The 20,172-nt window shown below is 35.6% G+C and overlaps 1 protein-coding gene and 1 non-coding gene across 6 annotated transcripts in view; both read right to left on the bottom strand.

The window, feature by feature from the left end:
* Positions 1 to 9,405: 9,405 nt before the first annotated feature.
* Positions 9,406 to 20,172, bottom strand: part of LOC123676536 (tensin-3-like) — a 347,695-nt gene continuing 336,928 nt past the window's right edge. For all 5 annotated transcript variants that reach the window (XM_045612480.1, XM_045612482.1, XM_045612481.1 and 2 more), the window contains 4 exons: positions 18,686 to 18,817; positions 11,858 to 12,242; positions 10,995 to 11,539; positions 9,406 to 10,580 (listed from right to left, as the gene is read on the bottom strand). In XM_045612480.1, coding sequence (XP_045468436.1) covers positions 10,371 to 10,580; positions 10,995 to 11,539; positions 11,858 to 12,242; positions 18,686 to 18,817 — 1,272 coding nt within the window. In that variant the 3' untranslated portion in view covers positions 9,406 to 10,370. The remainder of the gene's footprint in view (positions 10,581 to 10,994; positions 11,540 to 11,857; positions 12,243 to 18,685; positions 18,818 to 20,172) is intronic.
* On the bottom strand, positions 10,786 to 10,859 carry Trnat-ugu. Its single transcript has one exon. It is a non-coding gene; the product is annotated as a tRNA-Thr (tRNA).

Below are 20,172 nucleotides of genomic sequence, written 5' to 3'. Positions count from 1 at the left end.
GTCTCAAATGTTTAAATTATTACAATGTCCATATATAATATGGGAGCTATTTTTAGTACCCACATCACCCAGTGGATGGCGTTTGATGCATTTGAAGGAAAACTGTAAATCAATAGGGTAAATGCACTGGTTCTCGACCAGTTAACAGAAACATCGATTTCGAGCACGATTTTTTCACACATAAACTTATCAAATTTTAATGGTGTTGGTGTTCATCGATTCTTTGGCGAGTTTTAAATGATTTGTCATCTAATTTTAAGCGTTTTTTCCGCATTTAACCTTTGAAATGTGAAAACTTATAGAAAATCTCAATTACCTCGGTTCTCGACCACGCCGCAGAGTTCTCGACCATTTTTGTGTTAGTTTTCGACCACTAATAATAGTGGCCGCTCCACTTAAAAATTTTATAAAAAACTTTAGAGCGAGATGAGTGATTAGTACTTACTTTCGTACCGTACCATCGACATCACTACCTATCACTCAGATGGGTTTCAGATGAGGTAATCAAGTAAGAAACACTCGGAACGTAAAAAAAAATTATTTTGCAAAAGTTTCCACTTTCTATAAATATTTCAAAATAGCAACTCATACAACATTATTTGGTTATTTTGCTCTTAATATCTATTTAGAAACTAATGAGTGCATAAAATATAAAACACCCACCACCAGTGGTCGAGAATTAAGTACAATCAAATTGGTTCTCGACCGCGAATAAATAAAGGGTAGAAATAAGTGTTTCAACGTTAATTCGGTGGTCGCAAACTAATATTCACAAAGTAGATATATAAATGAATCAAGGTATCGAAAAAAAAACAAAAATGATCCAACAGAAATTCATCAGTTGAAATGAACAATTATTGAAGTAACATATTGGTTCTCGACCACTTTGGTCGAGAAATAAAAGATACAAATTTTCCAATACCAGTTCGCTGTAATGAATGTGAATAATAATTTATAATTAGTACAGGCTCATTGAAAGGATATTCAACAAATTCCCGGTTCTATCCCAGTAGAGTGAACGCAAACGAAGTCGTTGTCACCCCTCACATTTTATTAAGCATTAAATCCGTCATCCTGGCTTAAGATAAACACCCCAGGGTAGTTGGCACTGTTGATATCCCACGATACAACAAGTAGGTTCCAAGTTCACACGATTAGTACAGGATGTCAAAGGCAATAAAAATGTAGTCGTAAAAACTCTAGGGAGGTTTAAATGGCCCAAAACTCCGAACATAAAAATCTGTTCTATGCGGTGGTCCGCGTCCAACAAAATGGTTTCCAATTTAGGCGGTACCAACGGAACAACCCCATGTCAATAGTACATAACATGGGGTGGAACCAATAATCTAGGTACATAAGGACAATCACTCTGATTGGACGAAAGGAAAAAGAAAATAGACGTTTAGAAAAATTTGGTAGAAGGAGGGTGACGATTATTCAACGATAAAAACAACAGTTTTCAATTCGGTAGTCAGTTAGAAGTTCGAGGGTAGAGAGTAAAAGTTCGGGGTTCGGTTGGAAGGTGGGACCAAAAGGGGAATTTGGTTTCGGAGTTCAAGTTCGATTCTTAGTTGAATAAAGTTCAAGTCGGTTTGCGGGAACGGTTGTCAGGAAAGTTACAGATAGGGAATTTGTTGAAAGATTTATTTGAACAGTGATTGTGATATCCAGGGTAAGGACATTTAATTTAATTTTATAAATATTGGTTGATGATTTGTCTCCTCATAAAAAAATTTACCAAAATAGTCCAAGATTGTCGAAGGTTATAAATTTTTTCTTATTTTGTGTCATAGGCTAGTGATGTGCAAAATTTATTGATTATATTTTTTCTCATGAATTATTTCAATATTATTAAACTTTGTTATCTAATAATACTTGGTCTCATTCAGTGAAACACCTCCTAGAAAAGATCAAATATAAGACTTATCCTAGTGCATAAGCCGGACGCACGAAAGGTTCTTTCGTAAAAGAGAAATTGAGTTAATTTCAACATAACTATACTGGCTGGAACTATTAGAAAGCCGCTCTTCTAATAAGTTCCTATTTAAACATTAACACCCAAGAACAGGCCAGTTTATTACAATGGTGACAGCGGTGCGATCTATTTTGATCTTTTTCTGAAAAAAACTCTGAGGACTCACGTTTGGTATTTTTTTTTTTGAGTTAATTAATAATACAGATTTATTTCCAGGGGAAATTTGATTCCCAAGTGATTAATAGTTCAGATTTATTTAAGGAAATATTGTTTGGCGAGGAGCAGTAAGAGGATTACGAGATCGGTGTACATGAATTTGTTGTATGCATTGATATATTTTTTTTTTATGAGAAAATTTGAGTAGAAATTTTATTCCTTATTATTCTACTAGAAATTTTGTACTAAGAAAATAATTTTGTTTGTTTATACAGGTTAGCTCAGAAAACACTTACAATGTTCCCGACGGTTAGCACTAACTCTACGGCGAATACAAGTAGTTTATCGCAAATTCCATTTAGATACCCTTTAGGAATGATCGCAACAACTTTAGATGATTTTTCAGGCAAGGACTCAACCAGATATTTTGAAATATTTGAGCTTAGGTCAAAATTAGACGGGTGGAGTGAAAATGAGACGTTGACACTGCTTAAATTGAAACTCGTAGGGGACGCGTATAATTTTTTTAAATCTGATATCACGTTGAATTTTTTACCATATGCGGAATTGAAAGTTAGATTTCTTCAGAAATTCACTTCAGTTAGGTTGCCTTGGGAAAATCAATGGAATTTGAATAATTGTTTTCAGAGACAGGACGAAGACGTGTCATCTTTTTGCACTAGATTGCGAACTATAGGGACGGAACTGTTAAGTGAAGATTTGGCCGGGGCAACGAAGGATGAGGAATCGGGTATAAGAAAGAAAAATAGGGACTTCATTTTGAATCAATTCAAAATTGGCTTACGTAAAGACGTTATGAGGGAAGTCGGTATGTTTTTATTACGCGAAGAAAATTTAGATTTGGAAAAAGCGGAGGAACTTGTAAGATTGCAAGAAACGTCTCATAAAATGTTGCAAGGAAGATTATCTACAAGAAATATATCGACAGTTAATTTCGGAGTAATATGTCAATTTTGCGGAGAAGTAGGTCATTCGGCAAAGGAATGTAGAAGTACTTGGGCAAATTGGAGGAACGTTCAACAAAACGTCGAAAAAGGCTGTTATTCTTGTGGCAAACCGGGCCATTTCGCGAGGGAATGTCGGACTTTTGGGAGATCGGAACGAATAAATCAGGTAGTATGTTTTTCCTGCAAACGGACAGGACACTGGTCGAGAGAATGTCCAACGAAAAATTGGAGAGAAACCCAATATCATAATAATCATCATTGTCAAGGGAATAAAGAGTTAAAGATCGGAAATATCAGGAGAGTTTACCTTGATCAAAATAAGTCGGAAGAAATACCGAAAAATGAAATAACGGAAATCCAGGAGAGTGAACCTCGCATTGAGAAGAGGAGCGCGCAAGCGGCCGAAAAAATAAATGACGATATTTTGACAAAATCAAATGAGGTTAGGGAACTTGAGGTGGAGACGCAGTATAGAGACATGGAAAATTCGAAAAGGAGAGAAGTAAGGGTTTGCGGTATTACACGGGAGAATATAACGGATTTCGAGAAACAGGAATCGCCTTTCCGAAAAGTGATGAAATATGAAAAGTTGAGAGACTTTGAGCTCGGGTCAGTTGATTCAGTCGTGAAGGCAAAGAAAAAACGGAAAAATGATATCACTTCAGAAACAGGGGTTGTCATTCCGGTTCGTTCGGAAGCATTAATACCGGCAGAATTGAAGGGCAATTCGGAAACCAACAACTTATTCGGTGAAACATTGACAAGTGAAGTTTACGACCGAATGTACGAAAATACTGGGGATGCAAAATCCGCAAGGGTTACGAGGTTTAATAAAAATGTAGTAAACCCTCAGTTCAATGTGGGAGATTTAGTTTATTTGAGTAAAATGAGCGCGAAAAAGGAGTTATCTAACAAATCATCGAAAAACTGGGGTGGGCCGTATAGATTAACCGAAATAATTGGTCCCGTGACGTGTAGAGTAAGAAAATGCGGAGGAAGAGAGGAACAAGTTGTTCATGTAAATAGATTGAAAACGTACACTGCACGAGGTAATGAAATGAAGGAAAAACTAGAAAAACGCGTGAGATCGGGATATACGGACCTAGATACGGATTCAGATGAAGCACGGAAGGAAATAGAAAAATTCCCCCCGTTTTTGATCCCCACTTGGACAAACCAGTATGAGGATCAGGGGGAAAGCGAAGAAGAATCGGTAGAAGTAGTTGAAATTCCTGTTCGACGATGTTCAAATAGAGTAAGACGCCCACCAGATCGATGGGGCTACTAGATACTAACGGCGAAAGACAGCCTCAGATACCGTGAGAATTTTTTAGTTTTATTGTAGTTTTTGGGTTACGTTTAAGTTAGGATTAATTTAGTTGATAGAGTAAGATAGGATAACTTCGCAATGGGTAACGTGGGGAAAATCTTAGAGATAGATAGGACCTTCAGGAGATGTGAATCGGCTCCTGCCCTTTTCGTAGATTCCAGGGACTCACGGACTCGGAGAGCGACAACCTGATTAAGGTACCCCTTCTGGGCTTTGGATATTTTGAATAATTCAATTGATGTTCATGATTTAACATTTTTCTTTGGAAAAGGAAAAAACATTGTGGTCGCTGAAGGACATCCCTCGCCTGCAGTTTCAAAAGTGAGCACAATGTTTTATTGTTTAGTAGCAATGGGTGGAATGTTCTATTGGATGTGTAATGTTTTGTGTATTTCATTTTAATTTAAATATTGTATATTTCAACGAACCTTGTTGAGAGGTTTTTTGTGTCCTGTTGTAATTTATATAGGGAGTACGAGGAAGAAGAAATCAACCGTCTTGAAGAAGGACCAAATCGTAGTTAAGGGAATAACCTTCCTCCCAAAGGTGTGTGTCTACTGCGAATAGTATATGTGCGGAAGATAACAATTAATTAACGTGATTTTCCGATGTGTCCAAGCGACAATGAACTACAGTTTGAGTTAAACACCTGAGAAGTATAGACAGTTGTGTTGAGGAACCAGGCGAAAAGGTTAAGTTAGAGGCTATGGAAGAAGTTGTTCAGTTGTTCAATTGTGAGATGAAGAGAAGAAAGTCAGCGATAAACTGAGGATGCAGAAGAAGTTTACACAAACCGTAACTTCGTACAAATCCGACCAAGATGATCCGACGAATACTGAAGAAGACATCAACGATGCCAAGAGAATCGTCAAGATTGACACCGAGCCAAACCATCGAACTAGAACAACATTTCATCGTACTTTAACTACACCCTAATGTATGGAGGAGCAGACTACAAATCTTACGCTCAAGAAGTGAATCGCGAAACACAAACAAAATGTGTAAGATAGTGCGAATTTCACGAATTATTGCGTTACATTAAGGACAAGTGACACTATGTCCCTTATCTATCTTTGGAGGTTATTCCTGAAACAAAGGTTGGGTCCAGGAGAAAACGAAATATCGTCCTGAATTTTCGAAAACACTAGGAGCCGGCATGACGACACCAGTATGTACCACGAAATCCGACAGTGAACTCACAACACTCCAGGTTGGAGACAGTGAAATGGTCAAGGAAAGAATTTTACAAAAATGATAGATGAATCTTGCCGTTAATTTTAGGTTGTAGATTTTTGTTTTTTGTTGTTGAAGATTTTTGAATTCGATATGTAGTAAGGGAAAAGAACATACCACCTTAGTAATAAGAGATTTTTTTTTTTAGGGATAAATTTTAGATAAGTTGATTTACCTTTTTCATATATGTTGGAGAATGCTTGATTGCTATTGCATTATTATAGGTATACACTTATTGGATATATGTATGTGTTCGAGGGATGATAAATTTGGATTATTGATGGTAGTAAGGGAAAAGTTATGACAACCGATGTCAAAACTTTTTCAAAGGGGAAAGTAATGTAATGAATGTGAATAATAATTTATAATTAGTACAGGCTCATTGAAAGGATATTCAACAAATTCCCGGTTCTATCCCAGTAGAGTGAACGCAAACGAAGTCGTTGTCACCCCTCACATTTTATTAAGCATTAAATCCGTCATCCTGGCTTAAGATAAACACCCCAGGGTAGTTGGCACTGTTGATATCCCACGATACAACAAGTAGGTTCCAAGTTCACACGATTAGTACAGGATGTCAAAGGCAATAAAAATGTAGTCGTAAAAACTCTAGGGAGGTTTAAATGGCCCAAAACTCCGAACATAAAAATCTGTTCTATGCGGTGGTCCGCGTCCAACAAAATGGTTTCCAATTTAGGCGGTACCAACGGAACAACCCCATGTCAATAGTACATAACATGGGGTGGAACCAATAATCTAGGTACATAAGGACAATCACTCTGATTGGACGAAAGGAAAAAGAAAATAGACGTTTAGAAAAATTTGGTAGAAGGAGGGTGACGATTATTCAACGATAAAAACAACAGTTTTCAATTCGGTAGTCAGTTAGAAGTTCGAGGGTAGAGAGTAAAAGTTCGGGGTTCGGTTGGAAGGTGGGACCAAAAGGGGAATTTGGTTTCGGAGTTCAAGTTCGATTCTTAGTTGAATAAAGTTCAAGTCGGTTTGCGGGAACGGTTGTCAGGAAAGTTACAGATAGGGAATTTGTTGAAAGATTTATTTGAACAGTGATTGTGATATCCAGGGTAAGGACATTTAATTTAATTTTATAAATATTGGTTGATGATTTGTCTCCTCATAAAAAAATTTACCAAAATAGTCCAAGATTGTCGAAGGTTATAAATTTTTTCTTATTTTGTGTCATAGGCTAGTGATGTGCAAAATTTATTGATTATATTTTTTCTCATGAATTATTTCAATATTATTAAACTTTGTTATCTAATAATACTTGGTCTCATTCAGTGAAACACCTCCTAGAAAAGATCAAATATAAGACTTATCCTAGTGCATAAGCCGGACGCACGAAAGGTTCTTTCGTAAAAGAGAAATTGAGTTAATTTCAACATAACTATACTGGCTGGAACTATTAGAAAGCCGCTCTTCTAATAAGTTCCTATTTAAACATTAACACCCAAGAACAGGCCAGTTTATTACATCGCGACCGCCGAATATTAAACAAAAAAATAGACATTTATTTGCTTTTTGATTGAAATACACTCGAAAATATATCTTATAGTTGATATGGAACAAAATATACACACATAATTCATTTAAAATAAGAAATAATTACTATTTTCTGGTCATATATCACAAAGCACTTTTCTAAGAGAGGACGAGAAAGAACCCTTTTCTATGATAGACGATTATAAACTAATTTTTAGCGCGGAAACTCTGACCTATACCACTACTATGCAAACTATCTTGGAAGGGTAGAATGGTCGAGAACACGTACCGCGAAAATATTTTGCACTACATGATATATTTTTATTATTATTTCATCTCAAATCACAGAATGGTCGAGAACCAGTGCCGGTCGGCTAACCAGTGCATTTACCCTATATACTTTCAGTCTTTTACAAACTCTTATTGTTTCTCTGATTATCCTGAAAACAACGTGTTTTTCTGTTGTTTCAATAAAGACTTGAAGGAAACCATTCATAATAACCTTCTTGGTATACTTGAAGTCGAATTTGTGCTGTTTTGCATCTAATCTATGCCTACGATTTTAATGAATATTTCCCTCCTGTCAAAAATTCTATGTATCTGGAGAACAATTATCGAAAATTACAGCGATAATTGCATTGTAGGAAGCGAAACTGCACTGCGATAATTGTTCTGTTCATAGATGCATAGTTTCTATGCATCTTACACAGTTCGAATCTGTGGCAATTCCATTCTAAATCAGTTTGACAGGTAATGTAACAGTTTATTCGGGAAATGTTCCCCCGAATTACACTCGTGCATCAAAATTACCGGATAATTTCGCATTCCAGCGTGTTTTCTTTGAAAAACTGCATTCGGTCATTTTCATTTTTGGAGAAAGAGCCCTCCACCTTCGGTGTCGGGCTCTTTCTCCAAAAATGAAAATGAACTCATGCAGTTTTTATGACAACACGCTGTCATGCATAATTATCGGTAATTTTGATGCACTTGTGCAATTACTTACGAATATTTCCCTCCTGTCAAAAATTCTATGTATCTGGAGAACAATTATCGAAAATTACAGCGAATATTTCCCTCCTGTCAAAAATTCTATGTATCTGGAGAACAATTATCGAAAATTACAGCGATAATTGCATTGTAGGAAGCGAAACCGCACTGCGATAATTGTTCTGTTCATAGATGCTTAGTTTCTATGCATCTAACACAGTTCGAATCTATGGCAATTCCATTCTAAATCAGTTTGACAGGTAATGTAACAGTTTATTCGGGAAATATTCCCCCGAATTACACTCGTGCATCAAAATTACCGGATAATTTCGCATTCCAGCGTGTTTTCTTTGAAAAACTGCATTCGGTCATTTTCATTTTTGGAGAAAGAGCCCTCCACCTTCGGTGTCGGGCTCTTTCTCCAAAAATGAAAATGAACTCATGCAGTTTTTATGACAACACGCTGTCATGCAAAATTATCGGTAATTTTGATGCACTTGTGCAATTACCTACGAAAATGTTGTTTTTGTAGGATTCTAAGAGAAATAAGAATTTGCATAAATCTGAAATAAGTAATGACATACTGCTTTATTTATTTATTTTATTTCCATCCGAGGTCTGTCAAATATGATAATTTGGCGCCAAATGTCATTCTCATGCCGATAAAGTAGGTTTTCTTCAAATATTTCCGCCTGAGGCGCCATCAACTGGGTGACATGGGTACTAAAAATAGTTCACCGGCTTTTTAAGGGGGGTATCAAATCTATATATATGTTAATCGTTTATCTTAGAATATAGATATTAATGTTCTAAGTCGTTAATCTATGTCAATGGTCTCTATCTAACACCCAGTCAATATTATTCTATGTCTATGATCTACACCAAATCTTCACGACTAAGAGAATTGTTTTGAGTATTTCTCCATAGATGACAGCCGGAACGCATTCAATTGGTTCAGGTAATATTACATAGAGGGCGCTTCCCTCGATGAATATTTGTTCTACATACAAACTATTTATATTTTTCGTTTCCATAGATAAGAGGTCCTAATTTTGTATTTATCTATAGTACTGATTCATATTTTCATTTGTCTGAATCAATGTATATCGCCCATTTAGAGGAGTCATGTCCTCATAAAAAAATGTTATTTCAGGAATTGAGCAATAATTACAAATGAAGAGTAGTTAGAAAATATAATTCAGGTTTATTGATCCTATTGTTGCCAGATAAGAGGATTCTCGAAAAAAAACATATTATATGGATAAAAAATTATATTGATTCATAGGAAATAAATAATTTTATGTTATATTACAACATTAGGATTGAATAATAATGAATAGTCAGTAAATGTCACACTCTATCTGTCATAAAATTCAGTCGTTGAATGAAAAATCCCACAGCAAATATAATAGAGAGCTATATAAAACTTCAAACAGTACACAATTAGTTAGGATATTTTCTCAAACATGACACATTTACTGACAATGTTGAATATGCAGAACTATGTTGAAAATACAGCCTACAAAGTATTCTCTATAAGTTTCTCAGTACTGATTAGTTTCAACAATTTCGTAGAAAAATTCCATCCATTCAACAAATGATCTGACAATAAATAATTCATGAACATTTTTCAAGCTATTAATATTCCAATAGTTGATAGTTAATGTCATCAATTTTTATATTTTTATTAGTTACAATAATAGTATAATTTTCTGGAGACTAGGTTATTTACTATTTACAATATACAAATAATAATATATTCATTGGTCCAAAAAATCACTGAAACTAGATAAAATATAAAGCATTGCATTCTCCTCTACCAACTAACACTTGTAAGTAGCTCAAGCTTTATGTAAGTGGAAAAACTGAAGTAAACTTAGTTATTAATACTAAGGGGTTAAATTACAACCATATTATCAGTAACAAAAATTATAAAAGTTTATAGGATTAACAGTTCATTTCCACAAAAATTTTTTACACCTATCAGAACACTTTTTTGAAGGTATATCACAAGGAACACAGGCTTTGCGTCTTTAGATGGGCTTAGAATTACTCCGTTCAAGATCCCATTTAATTTATCAGTGTCACTGACCTACCCGAAACAGGACGTCTTTATGAAGTAAATCGGAACACCCTATATATTGATATCAAACATTAGGGTACGACTAGTTCACGAAAAAACATAAGTAACTGAGTTATCACCACTTGTTAACTCCGGATCTCACACATTCAAGTCTGCCATCATTTTTCTGAAGTCCGCCAATGTGTTGTAATCAGGATCTAAGTCGATATCAGCGAAGTCTTTCTTGGAGTCCTGCTTTGCGAAACTAGGATTGTACCGGCTGAGTGACAGTGGACATGGTAGAAGTTCAGGCATCACCGAATGATGAGTGATAAGGGAAGTAAGGGTTGTAAATTCTTTAGTGAAGCCCTGAAAAATAATAAGTCATCATTAAAATATATCTTTCCATGAGTTTGACAAAATAATACAAAAAGGAGATAGATTCGGAAATATTTTCTCAGAGGAAAAACATTAGGACCTATTTTGGTGATATAATTATATAATATATATTATATAATAGTAATTTATAATACTTGATGGCTAATAGACAATTTCTGAATTCCGAAAAAAGTACCTCCTCGAGCGGGACTCGAACCCGTAACCTCCGAATCACAAGTCCAGTGCTCTCACCATTTGAGCCACCGAGGAAGTTGAAAGTTCCAACCACATATCGAGGAACAGTCTGTTAGCCATCAAATATTATGCTATAATAACTATTTAGCGACATTAACCAATTTTTCTAGTTGATGGTAAATTATTTCCTTTCAAAATTGAATTACTCACCTGTATTTTGTAGCCTTTATTTGTCCTAACGATCAAGTAGTGAGCAATTCCCGTTGGCTGAAAATTTCTTGGCACTCTCAAAGAAAGTGCGAAACAACCTGGTTTACTTGTACTTTCTCTGACCATAAACGTTCCAATAGGCTCTTGAGCTAAAATTTCCAGAGCAATCTCCCTAGGTATACCAGCTTGGAACCATGGAGCCATTCGCAATTCCTCTTGTTCCTTGTTGTTCAAAGAATCTGTCCTTTCTGGCGGTGGAGGTACTACAGGCATGAAGTTTAACAACGTGCCATTTTCAGTGATCTGCGTACAAGAACTTGAGCTGCTAGAACTGTGCAAGAAGAACCTCCTGGTTTTGTAGTCATGATCTAGAGAAGCAGGAGATCCTTGTAATAGCCTACAGTTGTCCATCATCTCTAGGTGTTTGTGTATTTCTTTGTCGTTCTTTGCATTTTCTACGGTTGTTTTAGTATGGAGATTTTTGTTGTCTGCATCATTTGTTTCGTTCACGTATCCTCCAGATAATGGTCGATTCGTTGGACTACCTGAAAAGATGATTTATATAAATTGAGATTTGAATTTGACTTTTCAAAAAAAAAATGGTTGTTTTATGCAGGTTCATCTTGGTTATGTAAGACAGTAGCCGAAGATATTATTTGAGAGGCAAGCGATGCAACCTTCATGAAACGCATCATACAGGGTGTTATCAAATAAGAGCGCCAGTTTAACGGGTGTGATTTTTTGTCAACAATTGAAGAGGGGAAAAATTACACGCATTCAAAAATGGGAAATTTTTTTAGAATCACTTCAAGAAGTCTTTCGAAATGATTTTCAATTTGAAATAAATTAAGTTTGAGTCCTACCTGGGGTACTAGCGTTAGAATTATTGTCTGACACCAGAGGGCAGTTGTCGTCGTCCACGCTGCTGAGTGTCCCGGTCAACCCCATGGCTATCCTCTTGATCAAAGGCGGCTTTTCCATCATCTTCTTGTAAGAATTCATCTCTGTTGGGGAGTTACTTTCTTCGCTGTTCGGCGTACTTTGGGTAGAAACGCTTTTTTCACTTGGACCTAGAACGTTGTACCGGTGCATGTGAGGTTTCAACCCCGGTATTGAACTAGGGGGTGATATTCTAAGGGTTGCGGTCTCAGACATTTGGACGTCCATGTCGTCGGATTGGCTACTGCTGTTCTGGTTCTGATGTTGCATTGATTTGTCTTGGGTTAAGGCGGAGGATAGTTCTTTAGTCTGGAAAAAAGGAGGTATAAAAAAAAATGATAAGAAATATTTTAGGTTAATTAAGTATTTTTGAATAGTTTCATTCGTACGAAGTAAAGGGCTACCAGTATTCATGAATAACGATGGAATTTAAAATATAGGGCTTTCCAATACAAGGTTTCATTTTGATATTGAAAAGTAAAACGAGTATTTTTTGAGGGGAATGAATGGAAGTTTATTATTTATTTTTGGTGATTAATTTACAAGTTATTTTTGAGAAGGGTGTTTTTTTTAGAGCTATAGAACTTTAAATTGCAATAGAACAACGATGGATTGACATGAATTTTATTTATCCGCAAGATAATCTTGTGGCATTACATTTCAAATATGATTTTTGGCATATGACCGGCTGGCTCGGATGTAGTCCAGTCTGGACGTCCAATTTTCGATGACTTTTTCCAACATTTGTGACCGTATATCGGCAATAACACGGCGAATGTTGTCTTCCAAATGGTCAAGGGTTTGTGGCTTATCCGCATAGACCAATGACTTTACATAGGCCCCACAGAAAGTAGTCTAGCGGTGTTAAATCACAAGATCTTGGAGGCCAATTCACAGGTCCAAAACGTGAAATTAGGCGGTCACCAAAGGTGTCTTTCAATAAATCGATTGCGGCACGAGCTGTGTGACATGTTGCGCCGTCTTGTTGGAACCACAGCTCCTGGACATCATGGTTCTTCAATTCAGGAACGAAAAAGTAAGTAATCATGGCTCTATACCGATCACCATTGACTGTAACGTTCTAGCCATCATCGTTTTTGAAGAAGTACGGACCAATGATTCCACCAGCCCATAAAGCGTACCAAACAGTCAGTTTTTCTGGATGTGACGGTGTTTCGACATACACTTGAGGATTAGCTTCACTCCAAATACGGCAGTTTTGTTTGTTGACGTAGCCATTCAACCAGATGTGCGCTTCATCGCTAAACAAAATAAAATGGACGTAGTGCACGATACGTATTCCGCACAGAACCATTATTTTCGAAATGAAATTGTACTATTTGCAAGCGTTGTTCAGGCGTGAGTCTATTCATGATGAATTGCCAAACCAAACTGAGAATAAATCATTTGACAGCTGTTAAATTGGTCGCTATTTTGAACAGTAATGCTAACTTAAAGTTATATACCTTGAAAAAAAAACACCCGTTACTACTATTATCCTTATATTACTGTGTTAATACTATTTTGTTGGTTATTTTGTTATAGGCTGAATCTAGTCATACTGTAGGCCCTGGTGCCATTTTTTGTAATTGTTTTAGGGTCAGCAATAAAGGTGTTATTATTATTATTATTGTAAAAAAGAAATTATGCCATTTCAGATATAGAGCAATTTTGGTCAATTATTTCTTCATTTGTGATTATAGCAGAGTCATACAAAATTTGTTTTTTTCCTTCGTTGTAATTATGAATTTTGTAGATGACACTAAAACTGGAAATATCTGAATGGAGATACTTATCGGAATTCAGAGTAATTTCGGTTATATAGAAGTTTCATCCAATTTACTTTGCGTGAGACGGTCCCATTCAACAGAAAAGCCACGAACTGCAATTTTGTGGTAATTGCTTAGTTCCGTTTTCCTTGAAAGCACCAATACAACGTTCTTTTTTTTATGGTCACGTATAATTTCCAATTTTTGGTGTTGAAAATACTGTGGACATTCTCATGAAACAGAAAAGAAAACGCTGGAATTCTGTGCAATCTTACCTCTTTTCTACCGGTGGAGGAGACTCTTCGTCTCATCATTAAAACGCTCTATTAGTGTGACGTCACACACCGCCATTTTTGGTTCTCCTGTCAGTGTTCGGAATCCAAACAAATAAATTGTCATTCAAATTAGTACGGTGTCGTTGAAGGAATTGGCATATTTTCATAAATAAGAGTATTTGAGGAACGATTTCAGTATTAATTGATAGACAGAAGGAACGAGGTTAATACCAGTAAGTTTGAATCCTGTATCATTCCCCAGATTTTGTAAAAAGCCGTGTTTATTAGTTGAACTTCAAGTTCGAACTTACTGGCATTAATCTCATTCCTTCTGTCTATCAATTAATAGTAAAATCGTTCCTTAAATAATCTTATTTATCAAAATAATCCAATTTCTTACACGTAGTAATTGGAATGACAATTTGTTTGTTTGGATTCCAAACATTGACAAGAGAACTACAATGGCGATGTGTGACGTCATCACTAATAGAGCGTATTCACAAGTTTTGAGATGGAAAGAATTTGTCATCTGTACCAAATTTTTTAATACAAATAATACACATATTGTGTGTTTTCGTTGAAAAATTTCTTTCGAATCTGAATATTTTTGACATGGTAGAGTTCTCAGGGAGATACGAAGAAAGATTTATAAAATTTTGAAGTGGGATTTTACCGTTTAGTAGAGACACAACCTGAGTCTGAAGTTTTCACTTTAAAAAGTTCCTCCACTCCACGCTGCAAGGATAAATGGGCAGTTAAACCCTGAGAGGCAGCCAGGAATAAATTCAGTCCTCGAAAAGACGGAATCCTCTTATAATTTGAATTTGTCACAATATATCGCCGATCTGCCCGAGACGGCAAATACATCCCCGCGAAGAATGTTGCCATCAACATTCTTCTCGAGGACCGACTGATGCTTTTTCTTGATGACACAATTCATCTTCTTCAGTCCAATATTCCCTAGCCGGCCGAGAGACAAAAAACACGTTATCCATCCAAATGTAGATTACCACTGACGTTGACGCAAACACAAGGCAACGGCGAAGATAAAAAAAAGCTGTAAATACGTCTTGAGAACGGCCGAGTTGGAAAGCATGGAGCGTGGAAAACGTGAAAATAAAAATCGGAAGTATTTTTATGGTGTATAATAACAGTGGCAGGGCCATTTATCAAACTGGATAGCTACTGTTTAAACATATTTCGTTGATGAGAGAGGCAGATAAACGAAGATTTATGCTAGCGGGCCTCCGCAGGAGGAAGGCCAGTTGATACCGATAAATTAGTCTGCTTCCTCAGTGCTGAACACCCTTTTATTAACGGATGAGTAGGCCTTGAAAGAGCGGTTTCGTGGGAGTGTTTTTGGGGGAGTGCTGATACACTCTTCTACCTCTAGGAAGCTTTACGATTTTCTTTAAGTCAAAGGAGGGCGATGTCCAGTGGCATGATGGCTTTTTTCTTCGTGGTAGAAGTTACGTTGCCAAAAGATTCTATTCGATTTCCCTTAAACCTGTTGTTTCATTAATTCATTGACGGCGCTTTGTTGGTTTTCAAGATGGCGATTAATGGGGATGAAACAGCAATAGGACCCGATAAAAATAAAAGAAAAATGAATCAAAAATACGCCAGTTGGGCAAAAAAGTTAAAGATAGAGTTCGGTGGAGAAAGCACAAACAACCGTATGTAAAAATTTTAAAGCTGATAAATACAACGATAACATTTGATAAATTATTTGCGAAGTGTGAAAATGTCAATTTAGAAAATGAATTTCTGAAGAAATTGCCTCAAGAAAGTCAATAAAACAACAGAGTGTTTAGTGAAATTAATAAGTTGCTATCTGAAAATGTAAGTTTACTACAACAAAATCCTGAAAAAAATTTTGCAATGAAGTTGAACAAAAAAAAAATACAAACATGAACACAGCACCACAAAAATATTATCGAAACACCGTGGGAGAAGGTTGGACCAAAATAGATAAAAACGATTGGCAGAGGGGAAATAGGGTACTCAATTTTCAAATTTTGAGCCTATTTGAGAAAAAATGCCAAGATGTAAGAACATACAAAAAGGATTCAATGTTATGGTGAAATGATGTCGAATTAATTTAAAAGAAGTGACAAATTTCAACAGAAATATCTATTTCGTCGGAAATACACCAATTGGAATGTAAAATGGTGCTGATATAAACATCCCCAAGGGGAATAAATCAAATCTTTCCAGCATGCATTTATTATTACTACATGCTTTTTCGTTTCCTGAATAAACTGTTTTAATGGCAGAAAGTTTTAACTTCAGATCTTTGTTCAAAACCTACAAATTCGAACAAACCCAAAAAAGCTGATCGCTTCACATTAGTGATTTCTCATTTGTTGGAATCATATGATAGCATCGGCGGTAAAAACGTTAAGAAGAATATAACGGGTCCAATAATACCGCCTTGTGGAACTCCCACATTCATTAGAACGAAGACAGATACTTTTTCTTTAAATTCTAGGAGAAAGAAAATGTTCGAAGAACATTCAACGTTTCGGAATCGACATGAAAACTACCTTGAGAAAAGTCCTATTGCCAACCGCGCAGTTCAGCCTCCCTCTGAAGCACGAGAAGCAAGATATCCCGAGCAATCGGTAGAAACTTGAAACGGGGATAAACGAGATTGGAGGGGTTTTATTTTTCTTGAATTTGTCGGGAATTTACCGAAACTTTCCGATATTACCTCTATGAAGTTTTGTTTGCCGTTTCGCCTGTCGGTTCGGATTTTCGTTTTTCCAGAGGCAAAAGTTGGGATGTGGGGGAATATGAAACCAGAGATTGTGAATATTAATGAGTTTCAACTTTGGAATCGTATAGAAATCGGGAGGGAGTTTATGATTTCAACCGAAATTGTGGGTCGATTCACAAAGTTTCATGTCTTGGACGTGGAAATTGACAGGTTCGATGGAGCGTAGGTTCGACCACAGCGTAACTAAGGAAAAAGTCGAAAAATTCTGTGCGTTTTTTGCAAATCATGAAAGATGATTTAAATTCGGCACTTTTGAAGTGATTGAATGGGCAAAAATGACAAAGATGTTAATGTATTTAACCCATTGATAACGACTCCTTAAAATGTCGGTCGACATTTATAACATTTTATTGAAATTTTCGAAATCTCACATTTATTATTTATTTTTATTAGGCCAATTGAAAAGTCCCCGGTCTGATGCACAGGTGGCGGTACTAGTATTAAATCCATATGATTTTTAATCAGTACCAACCTTCAAACTTTACGTGTCAAAATTTGACAGCAGTCCGACCATTAGTTTGTGAGATATTGCGTTTTGAATGAAGCTACTTTTGTTATTTGAAGAAAATGGAAAAAAAGAATTTCGTGTGCTGATAAAATTTTGCTTTTTGAAGGAAAACATACAGTTGAAGCAAAATCTTGGCTTGATGAAGTGTTTTCCGGGTCTCCACCAGGAAAATCAACCATCATTGATTAATATGCTAAGTTTAAACGTAATGAAATGAGCACCGAAGAGGGCGAACACAGTGGACGCTCAAAAGAGGCTGTCGATGAAAAAATCGAAATAAAATAATTTTGAATGACCGTAAAGTGAATAGCAGACATTGTGTAGATATCATCTGAACGTGTACATCATATCATTCACGAATATTTGTACTTGAGAAAGTTGTGTGCACGATGAACCGAATCCAAAGCGAGGAAAAACACAACAATCAGCTGGCAAGGTTATGGCATCCGTATTCTGGGATACGCAAGGTATAATATTCATTGATTACCTCCCAAAGGGACAGACCATCAACAGCGATTATTATATAGCGTTATTGGATCGTTTGAAGGATGAATTCGTTAAAAAACGGCCCCAATTGAAGAAAAAAAAGGTGCTGTTTCATCAAGACAATGCGCCGTGTCACAAATCAATGAAAACAATGGCAAAATTGCATGAATTGGGCTTCGAATTGCTTCTGCATCCACCGTATTAGCCCGATCTTGCCCCCAGCGACTTTTTCCTGTTCTCAGACCTCAAAAGAATGCTCGATGGAAAGAAATTCAGCGCCAATGAGGAAGTAATCGCCGAAACTGAAGCCTATTTTGAAGCGAAAGACAATTCGTACTACGAAAATGATATCGAAAAGTTGGAAGATCGCTATAATCGCTGTATCGCCCTCGAAGGCAATTAGGAATAATAAAATCTAATTTTACCAAAAAAAGTGTTTTACTATATTAGACCGGGGACTTTTCAATTGGCCTGTTATAATTATAAGAGAATAATATAATGGCATCATATGTAATTAAGAAATTGTCTGTACGCCCTTATGTTATTCTATTAGATTCAAATGGAATTTTTTGTGCGAATGAATTTCATTTAGCTATGTAACTTTCACATGGAAAACACAATCAAGATTCTGTGATATAATAACACCTGAATAACAAAACATCTTATTATTATTACATATCAAGTGATGGAATACTAACAAGTTGTAACCAAATTTGAAAAAAGGAAAGCTTTATTAATTTTATATATCAGTTGTGAAGAAAATATATTACGATACTCAAAATTTGACTTGTCGACACATGTTTAGTATTAAATATAACAGTTAACTTTTCTAAGTGTGGATTTAGCTCTAGGATATTTTGCTATGTATCTCTAATAATTACCTACATCAATTATTTAATGAAATTTCCATAATTATAATAATCTGACCCACTCACCCAGAGAACTTTTTCAGTCTGACTTTGTTCCAACTGCTGAGATATCACATCTTGAAAACTCGGCTGTTTCTGTAACTGCGCGGCATAAGCCATCCTAAAGGCATTTCCCACTATTGTGTTCAGCTCTTCGGCCTGAAAACGAAAAGGTTATTAGGCCTTTGTCGCCAAGAAACTGGGGCACATTAGAGACCAACTTTTAATGTTCTGCCGTCATTCAAAATCGCAGTACAACACATCAGATTGAAAAGAACGAATGAGAAGTCTCTCAAAGCGTTTCGCGAAGCTTGCTGTTTGGTATTCGCGCAGTGTTGTCGAGAGGGTCTTCAAGAATCGAAGAAATACTCTTATCGGCAGTAATTTTTTTTTTTTTTTTTGGTAGGAGGATTGATTTTCGCTTGAGAAACATTAGTTTGGATTATGACGCTGAATAAAAAAAAGAAAAGTATATTACCTATTTTTTCTTCATGAGTCAAAGGTTTAATGAGTAAATAAAAAAATAGACTGGTATTTGAAGTTTTTCATTCTTTTTGTGACAATATTTATCTTTGAACATTCGATGTAGTGGCTGAAGTACATTGGAAAAATATTTGAAATCGAAAAAATGATGAACACCACCTATCTCACTAGGGTTTTTTGAGTGAAAATAATTTGATCGATTCTCTCAATTTTTGGAAGAAACTTTCAATTAAGAGTTAAGAATGAACTCACTAATTCCTTCCACAAAAAAAATTTAGTTTTTGTTTTATATCACTTTGAAAATCGAAAGGTTTTTTAATCGTATTCCAATTATTTCGAAAGATGAATTACAAAATTTTTTCATAATCATACCAATTTTTCTAAAACACTAATTGTCATTCATCGCTTTTTTATCTGGTAATATTTACACTCATTGATATTCTGAATTTTCAAATTGAAATATACGAGAACGTATAATTTTTTCATTAAAAAAATCTAAAGAGATTATGTGCATATTATCAGAATGAAAAATTCAAAAATGTTTGAAAAATAATTAATATACTATTGAAAATCCTTTCAATTTTCAAAGTGCAATATCAATTTTTTGGTGAAAAACATCAGTATCAAATAATGTCTAAGAATATGCAAATTAATATTACCACCATAAAATAAAATGATCAGATTCAGTCCATTTTTCAGTTGAATGAATGAGGTAGGCATATGTTTGAAAAAATGGAGAAAAATATTGTTAAATCAGACCAATTCTTCTTAGTGAAACCTTCAACGTTTTAATAATATATTTTCAATGAGTCAACCTGATGAAGTTTTAAGAATTATTGTCGATATGGCAACTAGGTATACCAAGGTATTGAATTTCACCACATAAGATCATTCATTAATTTCACTAGAAATGTGACAATCGTCCAGGAATTCATAAATTCCTCTAAGTCGTCTGTATTCGAATCAATTGCACAATTGAGGCAATAGTTGACGAAAAATTTTATTTTTTGAAATCATAGTATAGATAAACA

The sequence above is a fragment of the Harmonia axyridis genome, chromosome 3 (assembly GCF_914767665.1).
Source record: "Harmonia axyridis chromosome 3, icHarAxyr1.1, whole genome shotgun sequence".
Taxonomy (NCBI): domain Eukaryota; kingdom Metazoa; phylum Arthropoda; class Insecta; order Coleoptera; family Coccinellidae; genus Harmonia; species Harmonia axyridis.
This window is presented reverse-complemented; position numbering and strand designations above follow the sequence as displayed.